The sequence below is a fragment of the Channa argus genome, chromosome 20, assembly GCF_033026475.1.
Source record: "Channa argus isolate prfri chromosome 20, Channa argus male v1.0, whole genome shotgun sequence".
In the NCBI taxonomy this organism is placed as follows: Eukaryota; Metazoa; Chordata; class Actinopteri; order Anabantiformes; family Channidae; genus Channa; species Channa argus.
The window spans coordinates 17,601,108-17,618,539 of NC_090216.1; the positions used below are offsets into that span (position 1 = coordinate 17,601,108).

Sequence of the window (17,432 nt, forward strand, 5' to 3'; positions counted from 1 at the left end):
ACAGTTTTGAAATTTCTAAAAATATGTAGTGAAACAGAAGCAGCTGTGAAGTGGAGTGGTGACCTCCTGACCCTCCTTTCAGTATGTTCTCATGGTCATTGACCTTTTTACCTTATAGCTTATAGGGGGGTCTCACTATTTCCACTTTTCCAGTAAATTCGGTCTCCATCTCAGTTTGATTAGTCATGTCTATACTTAGTAGACCAAACCCCTAACTGTTCAACTACTGTGCTTCGGGCTGCCTGTGGCAGGCCACATGGGGAATCTGTCTGGGTGTGGGGCATATCTGATGTTTCCTCTGTGGGTTTAGGGGAGATACAGCTTCCTTTCTCTCTCCTTCTCCCTCTCTGGTCCCAGGCCTGCAAGCTCGCTGCAATTCACCAAATAAGGGCATTGGAGTAGGAATTCTGCTTTAGACTGGAGAGCATCTTTCCCTTTGCTCGCAGTTAAAATAGTTTGGCATTGAGAAGCCAATGTTTCAGATTGCACCCTGCTGCCTGCTGGTCAAAAAATAGCTGACAGTGTCATCTGTGCCTGGACCTTGTTCTTCAATGATTCAGATGTTTGGGAAAAACAGCCCATTCAGCTGTTTTTTGCCTTCTGATTCAGTACTTATTGGTCTCTTCTTATCATAGTGACGCCATCATCCTCACAGTCATACTTATGTAAGCATGTGCACGCACGAAAACACAAGCACCTCCTAGACTGACTGAAAACACAATAAGAGCCTAATAATAATAATATTGTTGACACAAGAACATAACCTGATTCCTTAACTTGGCTAATCTCTAGCCCAAATTAGTTAAAGTTGACAATAGCCATGAGTCAAGACGACATGGCAATGGATCAGCTTTACTGAAATACAACCTTAACACTAAACTGACATTTATACATGAGAACTATTAAAATTACTTACGATAAAGATTAAGTTCAAAATGTCCTTCCTCCATATAACTTCACAGAGAGAAATTCTGGAAGAACTGGCGTTAGTAAGTTCTGAGACCAGTGAAAATCTATTACAGCTGAGCTGTCAACAAACACACTCAACTGTAGCTAGTTTACACAGTTAGCGTTATCCAGCAGTATAAAAGACAAAGCAAGTAAGCGGTTACATTTCTGCAACCAACACAATGTGAAAATGTGCTTTGCATAGAATGGAAAAACACTTTAAAGGGCGACATGATGTTGGGGTGAACGTGTAATCGCTTTGAAATTCGAGATGATTTCTGGGGTCAAGTACACAGTATTAACAGATTTTCTCAGGAATAACGTAAATAAAATAACACAAATTGAATTTAACACCATTAAATGAGACCAGGATTGTCAAATACTAACTCAACAGATATGATATGTAAACTGTTCCTAAACTAGCCTCTGATGATGTGGGGACCATACAACAACATATCTTAGCTTTTGCTGTTTTCATTTCAAGCCATTTGTGTCACGTCACGTCCAAACTTTGTGTAATTCTAATTACTATGGTGTCGCTTGAACCCAAGCTTTTATGCTTTTGAGGTGACAATCCTAATCTGCTTTATGATTGAGGTCAAAATTGGATGTGGACTGAAAGTTATCAAGCTATTCAAGCTAAGCTAGCCAACTGCAAGAAAGAGTGGAAAGGGGAAATGTTTCAAGCCAGAGAGAACATCTCCTTCAATCTCCTGTTTACTGTGGGTCTACAGCTAAAGAGGTCAACACTTATCAAGCTATACTTAAGTATGAAATTCCATAAGTTGGTAAGCAAGGAAAAAATTAATTTCACGCCAATAATGTAATACTGTAAGCATAAACCTTGCTGTGGTGTCCTGTTCAAGCCATTATTAAATACTGCACTGAAACATGTACTGTCTCGTGTGAGCCTCCATGTTATGAGAAGCTTAGTTTGACCAGTCGGTTGACGAAAAGCAATAAAAGTGGAGATAAAGTGATCAAATGAGAAAATAAGATGTGATAAAGGGGACATATGAAAGCAAACCTCAACCCTGAGCTCAAACAAATCATATCTGCCCTCCACTGGTGGCTCGAGGAGCTGGTTACACAATGATGAGCTTGATAAAATCAAGACCATTAATAGGTTATTATCAACTCCTAGGTTTAGGAGAGTTCCTCTCCTCAGGGGTTCACAGCTCAAAGCGGCCATTTCCCTGACCCACTTTTCCTGCCTTGTGGAGCAGATGAAAAGAGCAAAGGACAATAAGGCAGACAGTTTTGGAATCACCCTTACAATGAGAGGAAAACACAACTGCACACTAGCCTGGGTGTCACTGGAAACACATTATGCAGTGGAAACATGCACACGCATTCATGCAACTAAGTTTCCTCCCATTGTCATCTCTGGCAAGACAAAGAGATTCACCAAATGTGACATCAAACGCCTGGCTTCTACACAAAGACACGGCAACGCTGCTGCAAAGCTGGCTCTGCTCCCTTCCCTTCACTGGCCTGCTCTTGACTAGCAGTAAACCTGGTGCAGATCTTTCATATAAGAGAATAAAGACCCTGTCAAGTTAAAAGTTGAAAATCCTACAGTGTCTGTGAGTGTTAGGCAGCTGGCTCATAGTGTGTGGCCCGAGTGTTTACACAGAAGCAATCCAAGCTCCAGCCTGGCCAAATGCTATGGGTTTGGTCACCCATGTCACATTCCCCTGGTGACACACAACCACCACAAACGTGGGTTTACAGTGGACACCAGCTTTTTCCTCTCTGTAGTTTTCAGTCCCTCTTCACTTCGCTTCCCCATGCTTATCCAAAAAAAAAATCTCATAATCTCTAAATGTGTTTAATTAACACGTTAGGCATAATGAATGTGAAATGCTGCTGCTAAGGGGGAGTAAACTCCTTAATATTGTATTTCAACAAACCGTGCTTATCTCATCAGCTCTATTTAGCCTGAAATGAACTAGCGAGGAAGTTTCTGGTGATGTAGCACATTTTCAACACTGCTGACTTTGTAGACTCCTGTTTTTGTCAACCTTCCACCAGATACTGATGATCTGGTGTATCATTATCACATTCCCAGGCAGAGCTGACAACACTGCCATTTTCATCCTGTGTCACACTTTTCAGACTTAATTTAAATTTTAATATTTTAAAACTCAATGAACAAGGTTAAAATTGGGAGCACGCTGTAAGAGAGGCTGTAAATGGAAATGTCAGGGATACAAAGGTCTCTTACTATTGACATTGCAACACTTAAAATATCAAGAGCTTTAATCATAATATTAATTTGTTTATTAAATGTTGGTTAGATAGGTCATGTGATGACAGACTGGAGAAAAATCAACCATCTAAAAGACAAAATGCCCAGGGCCATGTTGGTATATGGAGTAACAAGTTAGCTGGATCATTTTGTTGATGTTTTGATCCAGGATCTGTTGGTTCTTCCAAAGCCATGTTGAGCTTGTTGTCCTGGAAAAGTATTAAATATTAAACCTCAGTTTATTCTATGTGTGCACCTAGCAAACCTTAATGTAAAGATAACATGTTGGATTAAGACAGCATTGGATCAGGAAGACTATCCAACTGTGTATGCGCTTCTCTTACCTCAGAACTCTACAGTACTGAAATAAAGGTGATCACCATGACAGATTTGTGAAATTTATACTAGGCTTAATAACTTAACACAATCCTCTGCAGCAGTCAAATGAGATTCCCGGCAACTGTTTACACCAAAAAAGCTAAATCTATAGAATCATCATTGTGTGTGTTACAGGGCCATTCTTTAGGAAACAAACACTGTGGAAGTTCCACTATACTATTCTATTCTATACATCAAGGCACAGAAGCAGCCTTTCAGCAATCAAATCAAGTGCCAAGTTAATCCAGTTTAGAAAACGAGAAGCAAATGGTGGATGAAGCACTCTTCCAGCCTGTTAAGGGCCTCTTATGCAACTCGGCTGTTTTATGAGAGGAGTAGAGAACATCAGTGTAGTGATCAGTGTAAAAGATGCTCCTACTTACTGATTCGTCCAGGGCAAAGCGTAAACACCCATGTTCGTACAGGACAAAGAATCTCCGTTGCCATTTCTGTCAGGAGAAATACATGCTATCAGAAAACCACATAAGGAGGTTTTATGAGTCACACCCAAACAGACATGTTGCTTTTACAAACAAAGTGTTGTTCCTCAATAAACCAAACACAGTAAGGCTGAGATTCTTCACGTCATTATTTTAGAAAGCAGCTGTAAATAAAGCTTTTTTAAGCTTTATTTACTTTTTAGTACACAAGTACAATAAGTGAAAGAAGGATAAAAGTATATGCATGCACTGTCAAAGTATATACATTATTGTATATATTCCTGGTAATTTCTTAACCAAAACATGCTCTTACCCGGGATCTGTGCATAGGATTGTCAAAGTCAGTTCCCTCAGGGGCCAAGCAAAGCCATCCGCCATAAATAGGTTTAGCCTGTAAATGAGAGAGAGAGGAAGGAAAAAAGGAGCAATTTAGGTAATCATTAAAACTGGAACTGAGTGTGAGCTGGGGGATGGGATAGGAGAGATGCGTGTAAATATGAGAGAGAGGCCTTTTGGGGTCCAGATGTTTTCTCGGTTCTCACAGTACATTTTGCAGCCACACACAACCAGTTAGTGAATCTTTTGGGTCTGGCCAGCTCTGTTTGATGACATGCTTGAATGCTTCTCTTTCCTGTTTCCCAACAGAACATGAGATGAGACACGTATGACAAATGTCGAATGAGTAACCGGCTGGTGGCCTACACCAAACACGAGCTCATGATTTACCTTCTAGAACTGTTTGACCACTAACTACTTTAGCTGTTCAAAAGCAATGGAGATATATCAATACTGAGCCTGCTATCATCGGGCAACAGCCCAAACCTGCTGCTCTTTCCTTTCCATCAACACTGACAATCACTGTGCTCTAAGTGTTAACCATTAGAGAGCAGCTTTCAGCACTCACTCCCCCCCTACTCTTCCCCAAGCCTAAAATGGCTTTGCTGCAAGACAGACTTTTCTGACTGGTCCTGGTGTGGCTGCTCCATGCCACTGCTTGCCTGCCACAAACCAGCATGTATAGACAAGCCTATGAGGGAAGTTTTGGGGTGCTAAAGTTGCTAAAAGTTTATTTTTTTCCTGAAGGTTTCCATGCAGATAAATCAAATCAGTCTAGTTTTTTTGTCCTTTCATCTTATCCCATGAATTCAGGGTCATCACAGCAGATCGTTTGTCCACACGTTGGTTTGGCACAGTTTTTTTTACACCGGATGGCTTCTTGACGCAACCCTCCCCACTTTCTACCGGGACCAGCACTGCATGGCCGGGGATGGGCTATAGGAGGTGACATGGTCTGTAGGCAGCCACTATACCAACTGAGCCACTGCCGCCCCCAAATCAAATCAGTCCAGTAATTTGACCAAAAAAAGATGATAAATAATGTTGCTCATGCTCTGATGTACCGCACTTAGACAAACTCTAGACAGACTATGATAATACTATGAAATATGGAGCAGCTGTTTCAGAGACCAGGCAAGATGCACTGCTCTTGCCAGTAAGCCGGTGGTCCCTTGTCACATCCAAACTAATGTGGATACATCATACAGGTCCTCTTTGCAGGAACAAAATGCCACATTGTCACAAAAAGAACCAGTGTCAATAAACTAATGGCCCATTTAGATGCTTCAGGATCCTGGTCCATGTTCTCCTCTGTCATAACTACTGAAACACAACCTGTACAATTACCACAATGCACATACATAATACAAGGTCCTCTACCATGCACCACCAATATGTAGGTGAATGTATTTAGTAGTTTGTTACATTCAATATGGTCCAGAAATAACATAGTTTCTTAAAGAGTGAATCCAAAAATTCTAAATAGATGTGTGTGAGTTTTGAAGAAATAAAATTAAACATAAATGGTCAAGTTTAATTTTGCCCAAAGAGAAAAAAAAGTGTTTATAAGGGGCAACTGTGGCGCAGGAAGGTAGAGCAGTTGTCCACCAATCTCTCAGCTGTTGGTGTCCTTGAGCAACTGAACCGCAACTTAGTTGCTCCTGGTGAGCACTGGCCAGCTTCATAACAGCTCTCCCATCGGTGTGTGATTGTGAGTGTGAATAAGAAGCAGTGTAAAGTGCCAAAAAGGTAGAAAAGAGCTATACAAGACTATTTAAGGGTATTTTGTCCAACTCACAGATCATTCACACCTAATTTTGGCTCCTGAATGGTCATTCATGCTTTTTCTGGCTCGTGATTGGTCAGTGTTGCTGCTCTCCCCCACACACTGAACAGCTAAGAAGTCCCCTCCACTTAATAGATAACGAGCAATCTGCCCACTGCCAGTGAAGAGGTTGTCACATAAAACTGCAGCTCTTCACGATTATATAATTGTGCAGGCTTGACATCGCAATTGTGATTAGATTAAACATGCAGCACCAATATGGATTATTGACTATCACAACTACAGGCTTATGGGTCTGGATGAATCTAGCACAATTGTCTTTACTGTCAAAGTCAGATCTCATGGCTCGCACATGATTTCTGAAGACCTGAGAAGAAGAAGAGTTGTTGATGCCAACTAGGCTGGGAAAGCGTTGCCAATGTGTCAACCTATTGTATTTATGCATATAATGTGATTTTCACAACTTAGACATATTACACGTCAGTTAATGGAATTCTGGCCAGACCAGGTTTAGCAAGGCCCTTCTATTGCACGAGGGCCGTGTGTTGACACAATCAGGTTGCACATCAACAAAAATTCTGTGATCAATCATCTACTGTTTCATTCTGTTGCCTCAACTGCAAAACTATTAAGTATGATCACAGCTCATAAGCAACATCTATCAATAGTTTCAAGCACTTTCTTGGCAAGCTTTCAATCATCTCTATCATCCAGTCGGCACTTGACAGAGTAAACACAATTATATCAATGACTACATAATACTGTGTCATGGGTTGTAGTGTCATACAAAATGATCTATCATTAAAGCAGATGACAGAAAGTTGGCTGCGATCCTTTGCTGTTACACAAAAGTATTCAGCCATCGGTGATGTGTCAGTTTTGAAAAAAAGTCTTTTATTCAGTCTGAACTTCAAATGTGAGACCTGTGCTTTCACATCAATCTATTATGACGAGCTCCCTTTCCAGAGTGCAAAACTCCAGTTTATTGTGGAGCAAAGGCCAAAACTCAAGGAGGAAAAAAAAAAAAAAAACGTTCCAAGTTTTGTCTGCATTAGGACGGATGTGGCTACAGTTCTCACTGCAGCTAAGAAGAGCAGCTTCATTCTCGGTGGGGTGCTGTTTTCACTGACCAGGCTTGTGGGTGACAAGAACAAACATAGCTGGGTCTGACATCTGGGCATCCAGTCGAACGTCATGCTTTTATCACAACAGTGATCCAAAATGCCAATTGAAATGAAGTGCACAGAGCCATGAATATAGGCTTCTAGTCTACTTGGCCTGAATGGCAGTCTGTATCTGTTTTGGAACATTTGGAACTTGTTAAAGATATGGGTGCTGTAAAGTTTCTGTATCCATTACTCATAACATCACAGAGTGGGATGTTGAGCCTCTGGGAGCCTCTACTCTGATTTCCCAACCCCACACTTCCTTTCCCCGCTCTGTGACTCCTGCTCCCACTCCTTAGGTCTCATCACATCCCTGCCTGCCTGCCTGCCTGCCTTTCTCCAGCTCTCCCACGTACATGTAAACCTTTTAGCCTGCCTGGATCCTCAATCACTTTCCTGCCTCCCACTGATTCTACCCGAACAAAGGTGTGACCACTTTTCTCCCACTGTGAAAGATAACGGAGCCTGACGAGTATCTTGAATCTGCGGAGAAACAGAATTCATGTGGCCGAGTGAAAACCGTGACAACATAGCTGGAACTCTGAGAGGGAATAAAAAGTCCATTGGCTGAAATAAAACAATTCAGTGGGGCCTAAGCAACAGCCCACCCCCCAACCCACCTTTCAACTTAACAGTGTTGAACAAAGACATTGTTTACATTGGATACTGTCCTTCTGACATTCAGCTCTGTTCCCTTTGCACAACTTTCTTATGTGGGTCTGTTTTAAAGTTCAAGCTCCAGCTACTTTCAAGATCTAAATAACATGCATCAAACTCACTTAACTGAATGAGCTACTGATGGTTTTGTAACACCATTACACTATTTTATCTTGGCTTTCTTGTCCTTGGTTTATTGAGTTTATCTCTTTTCAATGGCCTGTATCGGTGTGTTAACACTTGTAACACATACAAAACCTAACCCCCACACAGAGCCCGCTAGACAAGGCTCAGACATTTGACTCTGTTTATGTGGCGTTACATAACCCAGCCTTAGGCCAGTAATGACCTGGTAAAATGCATAACTAGTTTGAGGACTGCTCTTATTAAACCCGCTTGTGCAACAGAGATCCCTGCTAACTGCTTGGATAGCTGACAGAGTGGAGAGCCTCTCAAAAGCTTGTGGGTGAATGGGACAACAGCCACTGATGGTGTATCATTCTTAAAGGCCTGGGCAGTAAGCCTCTCTGGTTCCGGGTTCACTCATATGGGGTGCAGGATAGTGTATGAGCCAGATCACAGGGAGATTAGAGGAAGTGATGTAACCATAAGCATTCTATCGTGCCTCAGGAGTCTTGTACCTGAAGGGTTAAACTGCAACAAACTCACCTCAGCATAAGATACATTCTCAAATAAGTCTGTTCCCCCACATAGTCGCAGAGGAGAAGAGGATGCTGACGTTGCCGTTTGGCTCTCAAACTGTCTTCGAGGGCCCATCTGGGCCTCATTGTCTGGGATCAATTACAGAACACACCAGACTAGCTAATGATCTGAGAGGAAGAAAAAGCTACTTATACAAATCGCTTATAATATGTTCTCCAATGCTGGATGGGGCTTTGCTTTTTCTGTGCTCCACTCACCTTTACTGTGCTTCACTCATGTTCCCACTAACCTGAAAACCCTTCTGACTAGTCTGCCTTGGATACGGAACATAAAAACAAACCAATGCACACACCCAACCGATATAAGTTACTCGATCAATCAGGGACACCAAACTAGGGAAGACATGTTAGTTTTAAGTAATCCACAGTAATTTACTGACACCAATCTGTTTTTTTTTTCCCCCACATGGATAAAGAAAGCCATACGAAACAAATGAAGATACAGATGTCAAAATAAACTTGCTTTTCATACTTTGGAGCTGTAGTTGTTGCATAACTACCACTTACACATTGATGGTAGCATGTGTAGATAATATGACTGCTCTCCAGTGGGCATCCTGCTGGTTAATGCATATCAGCTTTCGTGTCTATCCAATTAGAAGTTAAACTTCAAATTAAAAGAGTCTTGCCTGTGCATCATCTAACGTTATACAGCTGGCTCAGGTGGTTCTCAGATCGACAACAAACATTACCCCCCCCCCCCCAAAAAATAAAATAAAAATAACGGGACATTTAAAGGCAGGCAAAGCACTATAAGAGTCTGTCATCTTAACATTCTCATAGTATTGACAAGCTGGTTATATAGCTCTGCAACAAAAACATTTTTAGAGTAGGATTATATCAGAAGGCTGCTATATGATGGACTTTAAAGTACTACAGTCATAATGTTAAGAATGTTTTGTTTTTTTTAAACTCGTTTACAATTTGCTTACCTGGGTCAAATCTTGATCGGTCAATAGATGCAGCTCCCGGGGTTTAAAGCAGTTCTGACATTTACTTTTGTTAAAGAAGTTCGCCTGAAATTTCCTGCAAGGATTTTCTTTTGCGGCAGACATTATATTTCACCTCTTTTTAAAAATCTCCTGGGGGTGTTTCTAAATCAGCAGTGAAGGTGTAATCCCGCTGTTTGCTGGTGCGTCTCTTCTATCCCAACTTTGGAAAGGCTCCAACACTCCGATGCATCTTCAAGTAAAACGATCAAACATGAGTTTAATTGTTAAGGTAGAGCGCTCAAATAAAACCCTTCTTTTGTCCGTTTAGTTGTATCCAATTGCTTATCCCCAATAAATAATTAGCTGCCATCAAGCCAGTCTGCTCATCACTCATTCAGTGATGAATGCTCTTCGGTTAATGGCCTGTAACCACAAAGCGGAGTGGCAAGAAAGGTGGCTAATATCCTGTTAGCTTAATATTGCCTTTCCAAATCAATAACGTGATGGCGTACGCCGCAACAACAACATTTGCACACACTTATCGCCTTCCAGCTCTGAGGCGACAGCGTTTACTAAGTAACAACAGCCTCCCATGTGAAGGACCCAACCCTAAAAAAAAAAAAAAGCCTGCAGTCACACAGCGGGCTTCTATCCCATTCGTAGCAGTCAATCCATGCGAAGTTCATCCAGTGCTCCTGTGCTAGGCTAACGTTACGGTTAGCGCACTTAGCTAGCTCGCAGACAGGCTAGCGAAAGAAACCCTCTCTTGGCTGACATCAAGAGAGGGTTTGAAAGAAGACTTTAAAAGAGCAGACGGGCCAAAAAAACCAAACAGGTCCTGCGCTTTTATCCCAGGTCGAGACGCTGCATGCAGAGAAAGCACCTCCGAGACGGTCACAGATGACAAAATAAGTACTGAAGGCTTGGTTCCATAAGTAGCCTGGTTAGCAGCAATGGGTTTATTTTCTTCTCTCCCAACGGAGCAAAGAGGGGATAGAGCTCTCACAAGCTCATGGAATTCCGAGTGTTCTCGCGATAACTGCGCACTGTCGCCACCTACAGAGAAAGCGCGCGTACTGAGCTGTTACAGTACACTATCACCGACATCTATGAAAGTAGGTCGGCTTTTAATATATTAATTACTTAATGCATATTTATGTTAAAGTTCCACTACTAAATCAGACTCTTGTCAGAATAAGAATTTGCACATAAAGCCTTTAAATCTGACCTATTAAAAAGTATGTAAGTGCAAATGTGAATGTGAAATACTACTACAATGCTACAATAAAAGTATATATTCCATTATAAGAAAATTGCAATTTCTTATCGTATTCGTAATTTTAAGTCAAGTACGCCAAGTATTAGCAGCTAAATAAGCTTGGGTTTACCATTTATCATTCATCCATATAAAAAAAAAACATTTATTGTGTGAAATGTTAAATAAGAATATAGTGAAACACAATATTTATTTCCAAAATATAGCTAGGTGGAAGTATAAAGTAGCAAAAATGGAAGTACTCAAGTGAACCAGAAGTAGCTAAGTAATGTAGCTGTTTTCCATTGCATGCAACGCCCTGCAAGTAAAATGTACACAAATCAGTAAAAGTACTCATCAGGTACAGAAAGTACTACTTTACTACTATTATTAATGTACCAATATATCATCAGTTTTTTGTTGTTATTTCCATTCAATACAAGATGTAGCCAAGATTGTCGTCCATCCCATCATGTTGGCAAAAATGGAACATGCCTCAGATACTATGCACCACATGTGTATTAATGGCTGACTTAAGCACAGGCTATTATAAGCAGTAGTTTCTAGTGTACAGCAGTGGGACAGACACACACTGATAGACGGAGAGACAGGGCTTGATGAATGGACGAGGGAAACAGAAGTTGGAGAGGGACTGCTGTTACCTAACCAAACCAGGGGAAAAAACAGTCCTACTGAAGGATTAACTCCTTGTCTAAACTGTAAGTGAACCAAGAATCATATAGATTACAGGTGTGTGTGTGTCTATCGGTCTGTTTATAAATGGGCACTCACAATCTAACTAACCCACTAAAATCCAATCATGTGCCTGCCTGTCTACATAGCTGAGGGAGGAGTTGGGTTTGTGGTATTATAATAAATAGTAGTTCTGATGTGGTTTAGGTGTTATAAAAATGTTTTTTCCCAAGGAAAGCTGGACAAGTAAGGTCATCTATTGCTTATAAATGTGAGCCAGCCCAGTTACCGCCCTTGGGGTATCCTATGACAGTATCCTGGTGGTGACATAGTGCAAGGTGTTTTGTGGTGGCTACATGGCCAGAATATATTTAGCTGTTCTCCACAAACTCACTTTACATGGTGAGTGTGTTAGCAATGCTACCAAATACAAATTCATATTTCAATGCGATTAACACACTCACAAGGAAAAATAAATACAGGAAAACCAGAGACCTAATATAACGGCCTACAGGCATCTTGGAAGTAGTTTGCTGGCTTTAACAAGTTATAATTTGTCCACTTTAAAGTAATCGTTTGACATTTTGGGAAATATGCTTATAATATTTGTGAGGGAAGGTGTTTGGAATAGTAAAATTGAACACGTTTTTAATTTTACACTTTTAATTTTTGTACAGATCGAACAGACTATGTAGCATGTTTCTTAGGGAGCTCAGCTGGCTTTATAGCTACTCTACAGATGTGACAGTGGTATCAGACTACTAATCTAACTTTTGACAAGACAGCAGTTAACATTCAAAATTCAGTAATTTTTTTACGTTGTTTGAACATATGTTTTATTCCAATGTGATTTTGCCTTGTGCAGACAAGAACAGAGAACTGTAATGTTTCCTAACCTGAGGTTGTCTCCTTTGCTATGACTGCCCATGACCGACATTGCCGATATCCACAGAATTTACACATCTGGTACACTTGCTCTTTTCCTTAAACATACACAGATACGGTCAATCCAGATAAAACTCGTCATCCCTTGTTGGTTTCCATGACCGAATCAGTACCAAACACGGAAAAAGAAGTTATAGATCAAGGAAACAATTTAGAAAATAGATTTGGAGCTGTCTGATAGCTGAGTACTGCTCTGCATTTATTTAAAACTTTGAGCTACTTTTAGTTTCTAATGCAGTATCAGTTTACACCAGATCAGCCAAACCTTAGGAGAACTACAATCTAATCTGAGCTCCTCCTTCAGCAGGTCAGCAGGTCTCCACACTGACTCTCTGCATTGTCCCCTACAGATCATGGCCCTGCCTTCTGTGTTGGTCTTGCCCGTGCTCATCGTCGTGGCAGCTGGGGTTTACTACGTCTACACTGAAGTCATGCACTTTATGTCCAAGTCCTTAGTGCAAAACAAAGTGGTGGTGATCACAGATGCTGTGTCTGGGTTGGGAACTGGTAATTTATCCCACTTGTATTTTTCATATTTAACCTTCCATTCAGGTTTTTGTTTAGTTTCTGTTTCAACTTGCATCTTATGATTTTAGTTTGGGGAGGGCACGTTTTTTCATGTATAAAACATTGATTTTCTTTCCATGTATTAAAACATCGCCTCTGTTGCAGCTGAAAAAAATTGTTTCACTTCTGATGATGTCACCTTATTGGTCATACACCAGTGTAGCCTTGGTTGACCTGCTCCTCCTGAATTCCTTCAGATGATGAAACCCAGTGTTTTTCAGCTAGGCCATGGTTTATCATACGCATTCCTCATACTAGAAACCTATGAAATAGTTAAAAAAAAAAATCAGCGAAGTTGCTCTTTCAGGAGCACATGCAATAGGTGGTGATTCATGCCACTCGATGGTCATTAAATACAGTAACTGGAATGAGGCAGGCACCGTTGAAAAACAGACAACACCTAGTCTGACTCTGTCCAATTATATATTACTAAATAATCCATAATATGTAATTAATTAAGCTTTAGAGGTGCTGCTACTCTAGGTTGTCTTTGTAAATTTTGGAGAAAGACAAAAGCCAAACTAACTGTTTCCTGCTCAAATTGGAAACAATGGAAAATAGCCCTGCTTGGTGTATATAAAAAAATAGCACACACAAAAGTGAAAAAAATATATAACTATACACAACATATAACCCTAAATAGCCATAATGTCACAAAGCTACTCTAGGTAATATTTTTTTTCTTTGTGTTGGTCAGAGTGTGCCCAGCTCTTCCATAAGGGTGGTGCCAGACTGGTTCTGTGTGGGAGCAACTGGGATAAGCTGGAGTCTCTGTATGACGCTCTGACTAATGATGCTGACCCCAGAGAGGTGAGGAAATGAAATAAATAAGGTGTTGCATGTTTCATCATAAACATGCCAGACTGTGAGCAGAACTGTCCAAACTATTTTTTTTTTGTGTGTGTGTGCTGAGTCATCATTTTGGCATGCAGAGAAACACTATCTCATGTCTATTAATATACAGTACACTGAAAAATTGAGCAGTACAGTGACAGCTCTTATCAGGCAGCAAAGCTCTAATAATCCTTCATATAACCAAGGAATTAACAATAGACATGTTGGCTCTAAAGTTAAGCTTGTTTTTATGATAATCCTCTGCTCTGTCGTCACTTCTCAGACCCTCACTTTTGAGTCTGAGTCTGAGCAACACAATAGCAGGACATCCTCTCTGACAGCACCCTATCCTACATGAAGCCAGAACAGATATTTCTGTCGAGGAAAACACACATCGACCTATTGAACATGTGGTTGATGAAATGATCAGATAATAGTTAAAACTGCCAAAGACATAAAAACACAGTTAGTTATGTTTAGCTGTCAGTGACCATTGAAACAGAATGGCTGTCATAGATGGATGTTTTCCCAGTTCAAGACAAGAAACTGCTTTTTTTTTTTTTTTTATTTTGTTTCTGGTAGATGTTTTACATGCATTCAATAGTAAGACTTTATCAGCAGAGACAGAGAAATGTGACATAACAACAATTGGTTTTAAGGTTAAACAGCGAATGTGAGACAAAAGTTCAGAAGTATCAGGAGAGCAGGGATGAAAACCAGCAAAACAACTGTTAACATCACTAACATCCTCCACAGAGCAGAGGTGAAGGGATCACAATCCGCCATTTGGATTTCATAGCACAAAATGCAGACCCCTAATCAACAGTGAGAACAGTGAGAAAGTCAGTACAGAACAAAGTTTTACGGACTGATGAGAAAAAGATTAACTTGTGCAGAGACAGAAAGGATTTACTCAGGATCCAAATGATACAAACACATCAGTAAAGTAGCTGTGTAGCTGTTCCACTACATTTACTCTCTTAAATTTTAGTCATCTGATGCTTGATAACCTGTATGCATCGTCCACGTACAGTAAAGTAATATAGTATGTTGTCTTCCTAGACGTTTGCCCCAAAGCTGGTGATCCTGGATTTCAGTAATATGGATAGCATGGAGGATGTGGTAGGTGAGGTGCTGGAGTGTTACGGCTATGTGGACGTGCTCGTCTGTAACAGCAGCATGAAACTGAAGGCCCCAGTGCAGAGTGTCTCCCTGGAACTGGACAAAAACATCATGGACATGAACTACTTTGGCCCCAGCACTTTGGTCAAAGGTGGGTGGGACATTCCTGTGAAATGTACCAGTACACAGGCTATCAATACTATTTGTGCTGCTGTCTTTTTTTGTCTGTATGCTAATGTGTGCCACCAATGTGACAGGTCTTCTTCCACCAATGATTTCAAGAAGATCAGGACACATCGTATTGGTCAATAGCATTCAGGGGAGACTTGCCATCCCATTCAGAAGTTCATGTGAGTTGTCACCAAAAGCCTCACATAGTACAGTAAATGGTCACTGATATATCACTTTTATCCAAAGTTCTTTGCAATGTTGCTACTCATTCAGCCATTCACACACACACTTACACACTGATGGCAGTGGCTGCCGTGCGAGGTGCCCACCTGACCCACCACGAGCAACGTGGGGTTCAGTGTCTTGCCCAAGGACACTTCAACACTTGGCCAGGAGGGACCATGGACGACTGCCTTACCAACTGAGCTGCAGCCTCCACTTATAAAATCTGCAATTAGACAATCTTTGTTTATTTAGAAGTAGTACACACAAGAAGACATTTAGTTCTGGTCATACAGTGTGGTGCAGCAAGTAGGAAGGATTTCAGTGATACACCTGTTCTGTGTGTGTGTGTGTGTGTGTGTGTGTGTGTGAGTCAGATGCAGCATCTAAGCATGCAGTGCAGGCCTTCTTTGAGTGCCTACGGGCTGAAGTCGAGGAGTATGGGATAGTTGTCAGCACTGTCAGTCATACCTTCATCAACGCCTCTGACCCAGCGACTGTCGAGGAGCCCACCCCTCCCCCCAACAGACTGGCTGCATGTGAGATAACAGAACACATCTGATATGTTGTTTATGTTCTATTGTGAATACAATATAAGTTGATGAGATTGGCAAATCATTGCATTCTGTTTCTATTGATGTTTTGCACATCATCCCAACTTTTTTTGAATCGGGGTTGTATTTGGAATATCCCTTTTTTCACAACTAATGCACAAATCAATATTTATCTTGTCCTCTACAGTTATCAAAAGCCAGCTGACCCATGGCGTGCGCCCATCTGTCCTGGCCAATGAGATTATGCAAACGGTGAACAGGAAGAGGAAGGAGGTTGTGCTGGCCCACCCCATCCCCAGGGTGGCCCTCTACGTCCGCTCCCTCCTCCCTCACTTCCTCTTTGCTGTGGTGGCTGCCGGAGTGAAGGACTCAGTGTTGACTGTGCAGATGCAGTAGGAGAAAGGCAAACAGAGCTATGAAGCATGGATTCTTGAAAATATTAGATATGTAAACATATGTGCTTGATGCGAGGGGCTTGATGGCTTCAGGTTCCCCATGTGGTTGTTTGTTTAAAGTAATTAAATAATAATTAAACATATTTGTTAATTTGGTTAATAATCGCTGCCCACTAGAGTAGTTTGTAAGTTAAAATAATGAATTACAGGTTAAATAAAGATGAGCAACACATATTTATTTGAATACTATTTAATACTTTTTAAGTAGTTTATCAGCGATGAAAAAGTATTAAGTAAATGCTTTTGCATTGACATATTTCTTTCACTTAAGTGAAGAATCTTACTACTTCTTCCACCAGAAGAGACAAGGACACGTTGTGTAAGACAAAATAAAGAAGCAAAAATAAAAAGAGGCTTGCATTTTCCATTCGAGTGAATCGATTTCACTAAACGTACATGTACTTTGTATGTATTTTTTGCCTAGAACAGACTCTCAGGGATTTCAGTTGTGCATGCTTTTCTCTGTATGTCCTCTAGGTGGCAGCAACATCTAGTTATGAGTGACAGTTTTTGCCTTGTGGCGCTGAGCTGCTCAGTCTTTCCAAACCTCCTTTCACCATGAATAATTTATGTGGGGCAAACTGTCCCAGTATTTTGCTCTAATGAAATATAAATTTACTCTTCCAATTTGTCATTTGCAAAATGTGTGTTGAATAGACAATTCAAATGATGAACTTTGACCCAGTTGACTCTAATGTTTCAATTATTGCATGTGCATTGCGGCCAGATATAAAGCAACGACAAAGAAGCCTGGGAATTTGTTCTTGAAATAAATTATTTCACCACAACAAATTCAGAGCAGACAGCTACAATGCTTCCACAGTCATGACACATCCATTCACATGCCACTCATAGATTTATTGCACTCATCAGTTCAGGGCTAAAGGAGCGAAGCTTTGCACTGGGTGAGTATTACATCGGTGGGATCAATACTCTGAACATGATGTATATGCTAATCCGTCATTACTCCATGTACCCACAGCACAAACAGAGGCCTC

General features: G+C 40.9%; 2 protein-coding genes across 7 annotated transcripts in view; one reads left to right on the plus strand and one right to left on the minus strand.

Annotated features, from left to right (window-relative positions):
* Positions 1-10,304, minus strand: part of mprip (myosin phosphatase Rho interacting protein) — a 50,605-nt gene extending 40,301 nt beyond the window's left edge. For all 5 annotated transcript variants that reach the window (XM_067487497.1, XM_067487496.1, XM_067487493.1 and 2 more), the window contains exons 1-3: positions 9,617-10,304; positions 4,331-4,408; positions 3,961-4,026 (exon numbers count right to left, since the gene is read on the minus strand). In XM_067487497.1, the coding sequence (XP_067343598.1) occupies positions 3,961-4,026; positions 4,331-4,408; positions 9,617-9,739 (267 nt within the window). In that variant the 5' untranslated portion in view covers positions 9,740-10,304. The remainder of the gene's footprint in view (positions 1-3,960; positions 4,027-4,330; positions 4,409-9,616) is intronic.
* A 265-nt stretch (positions 10,305-10,569) lies between these two features.
* dhrs7cb (dehydrogenase/reductase (SDR family) member 7Cb) lies at positions 10,570-16,784 on the plus strand. 2 transcript variants are annotated; one of them, XM_067487498.1, is made up of 7 exons: positions 10,570-10,731; positions 12,860-13,016; positions 13,774-13,886; positions 14,973-15,183; positions 15,290-15,382; positions 15,803-15,964; positions 16,167-16,784. In XM_067487498.1, exons 1-7 carry the CDS (start codon positions 10,570-10,572, stop codon positions 16,373-16,375), a joined length of 1,107 nt encoding a protein of 368 aa, XP_067343599.1. In that variant the 3' UTR covers positions 16,376-16,784. The 2 variants fall into 2 exon arrangements, with proteins under 2 accessions (XP_067343599.1, XP_067343600.1); XM_067487499.1 differs by lacking the exon at positions 10,570-10,731 and adding an exon at positions 11,422-11,590.
* The last annotated feature ends 648 nt before the right edge of the window (positions 16,785-17,432 follow it).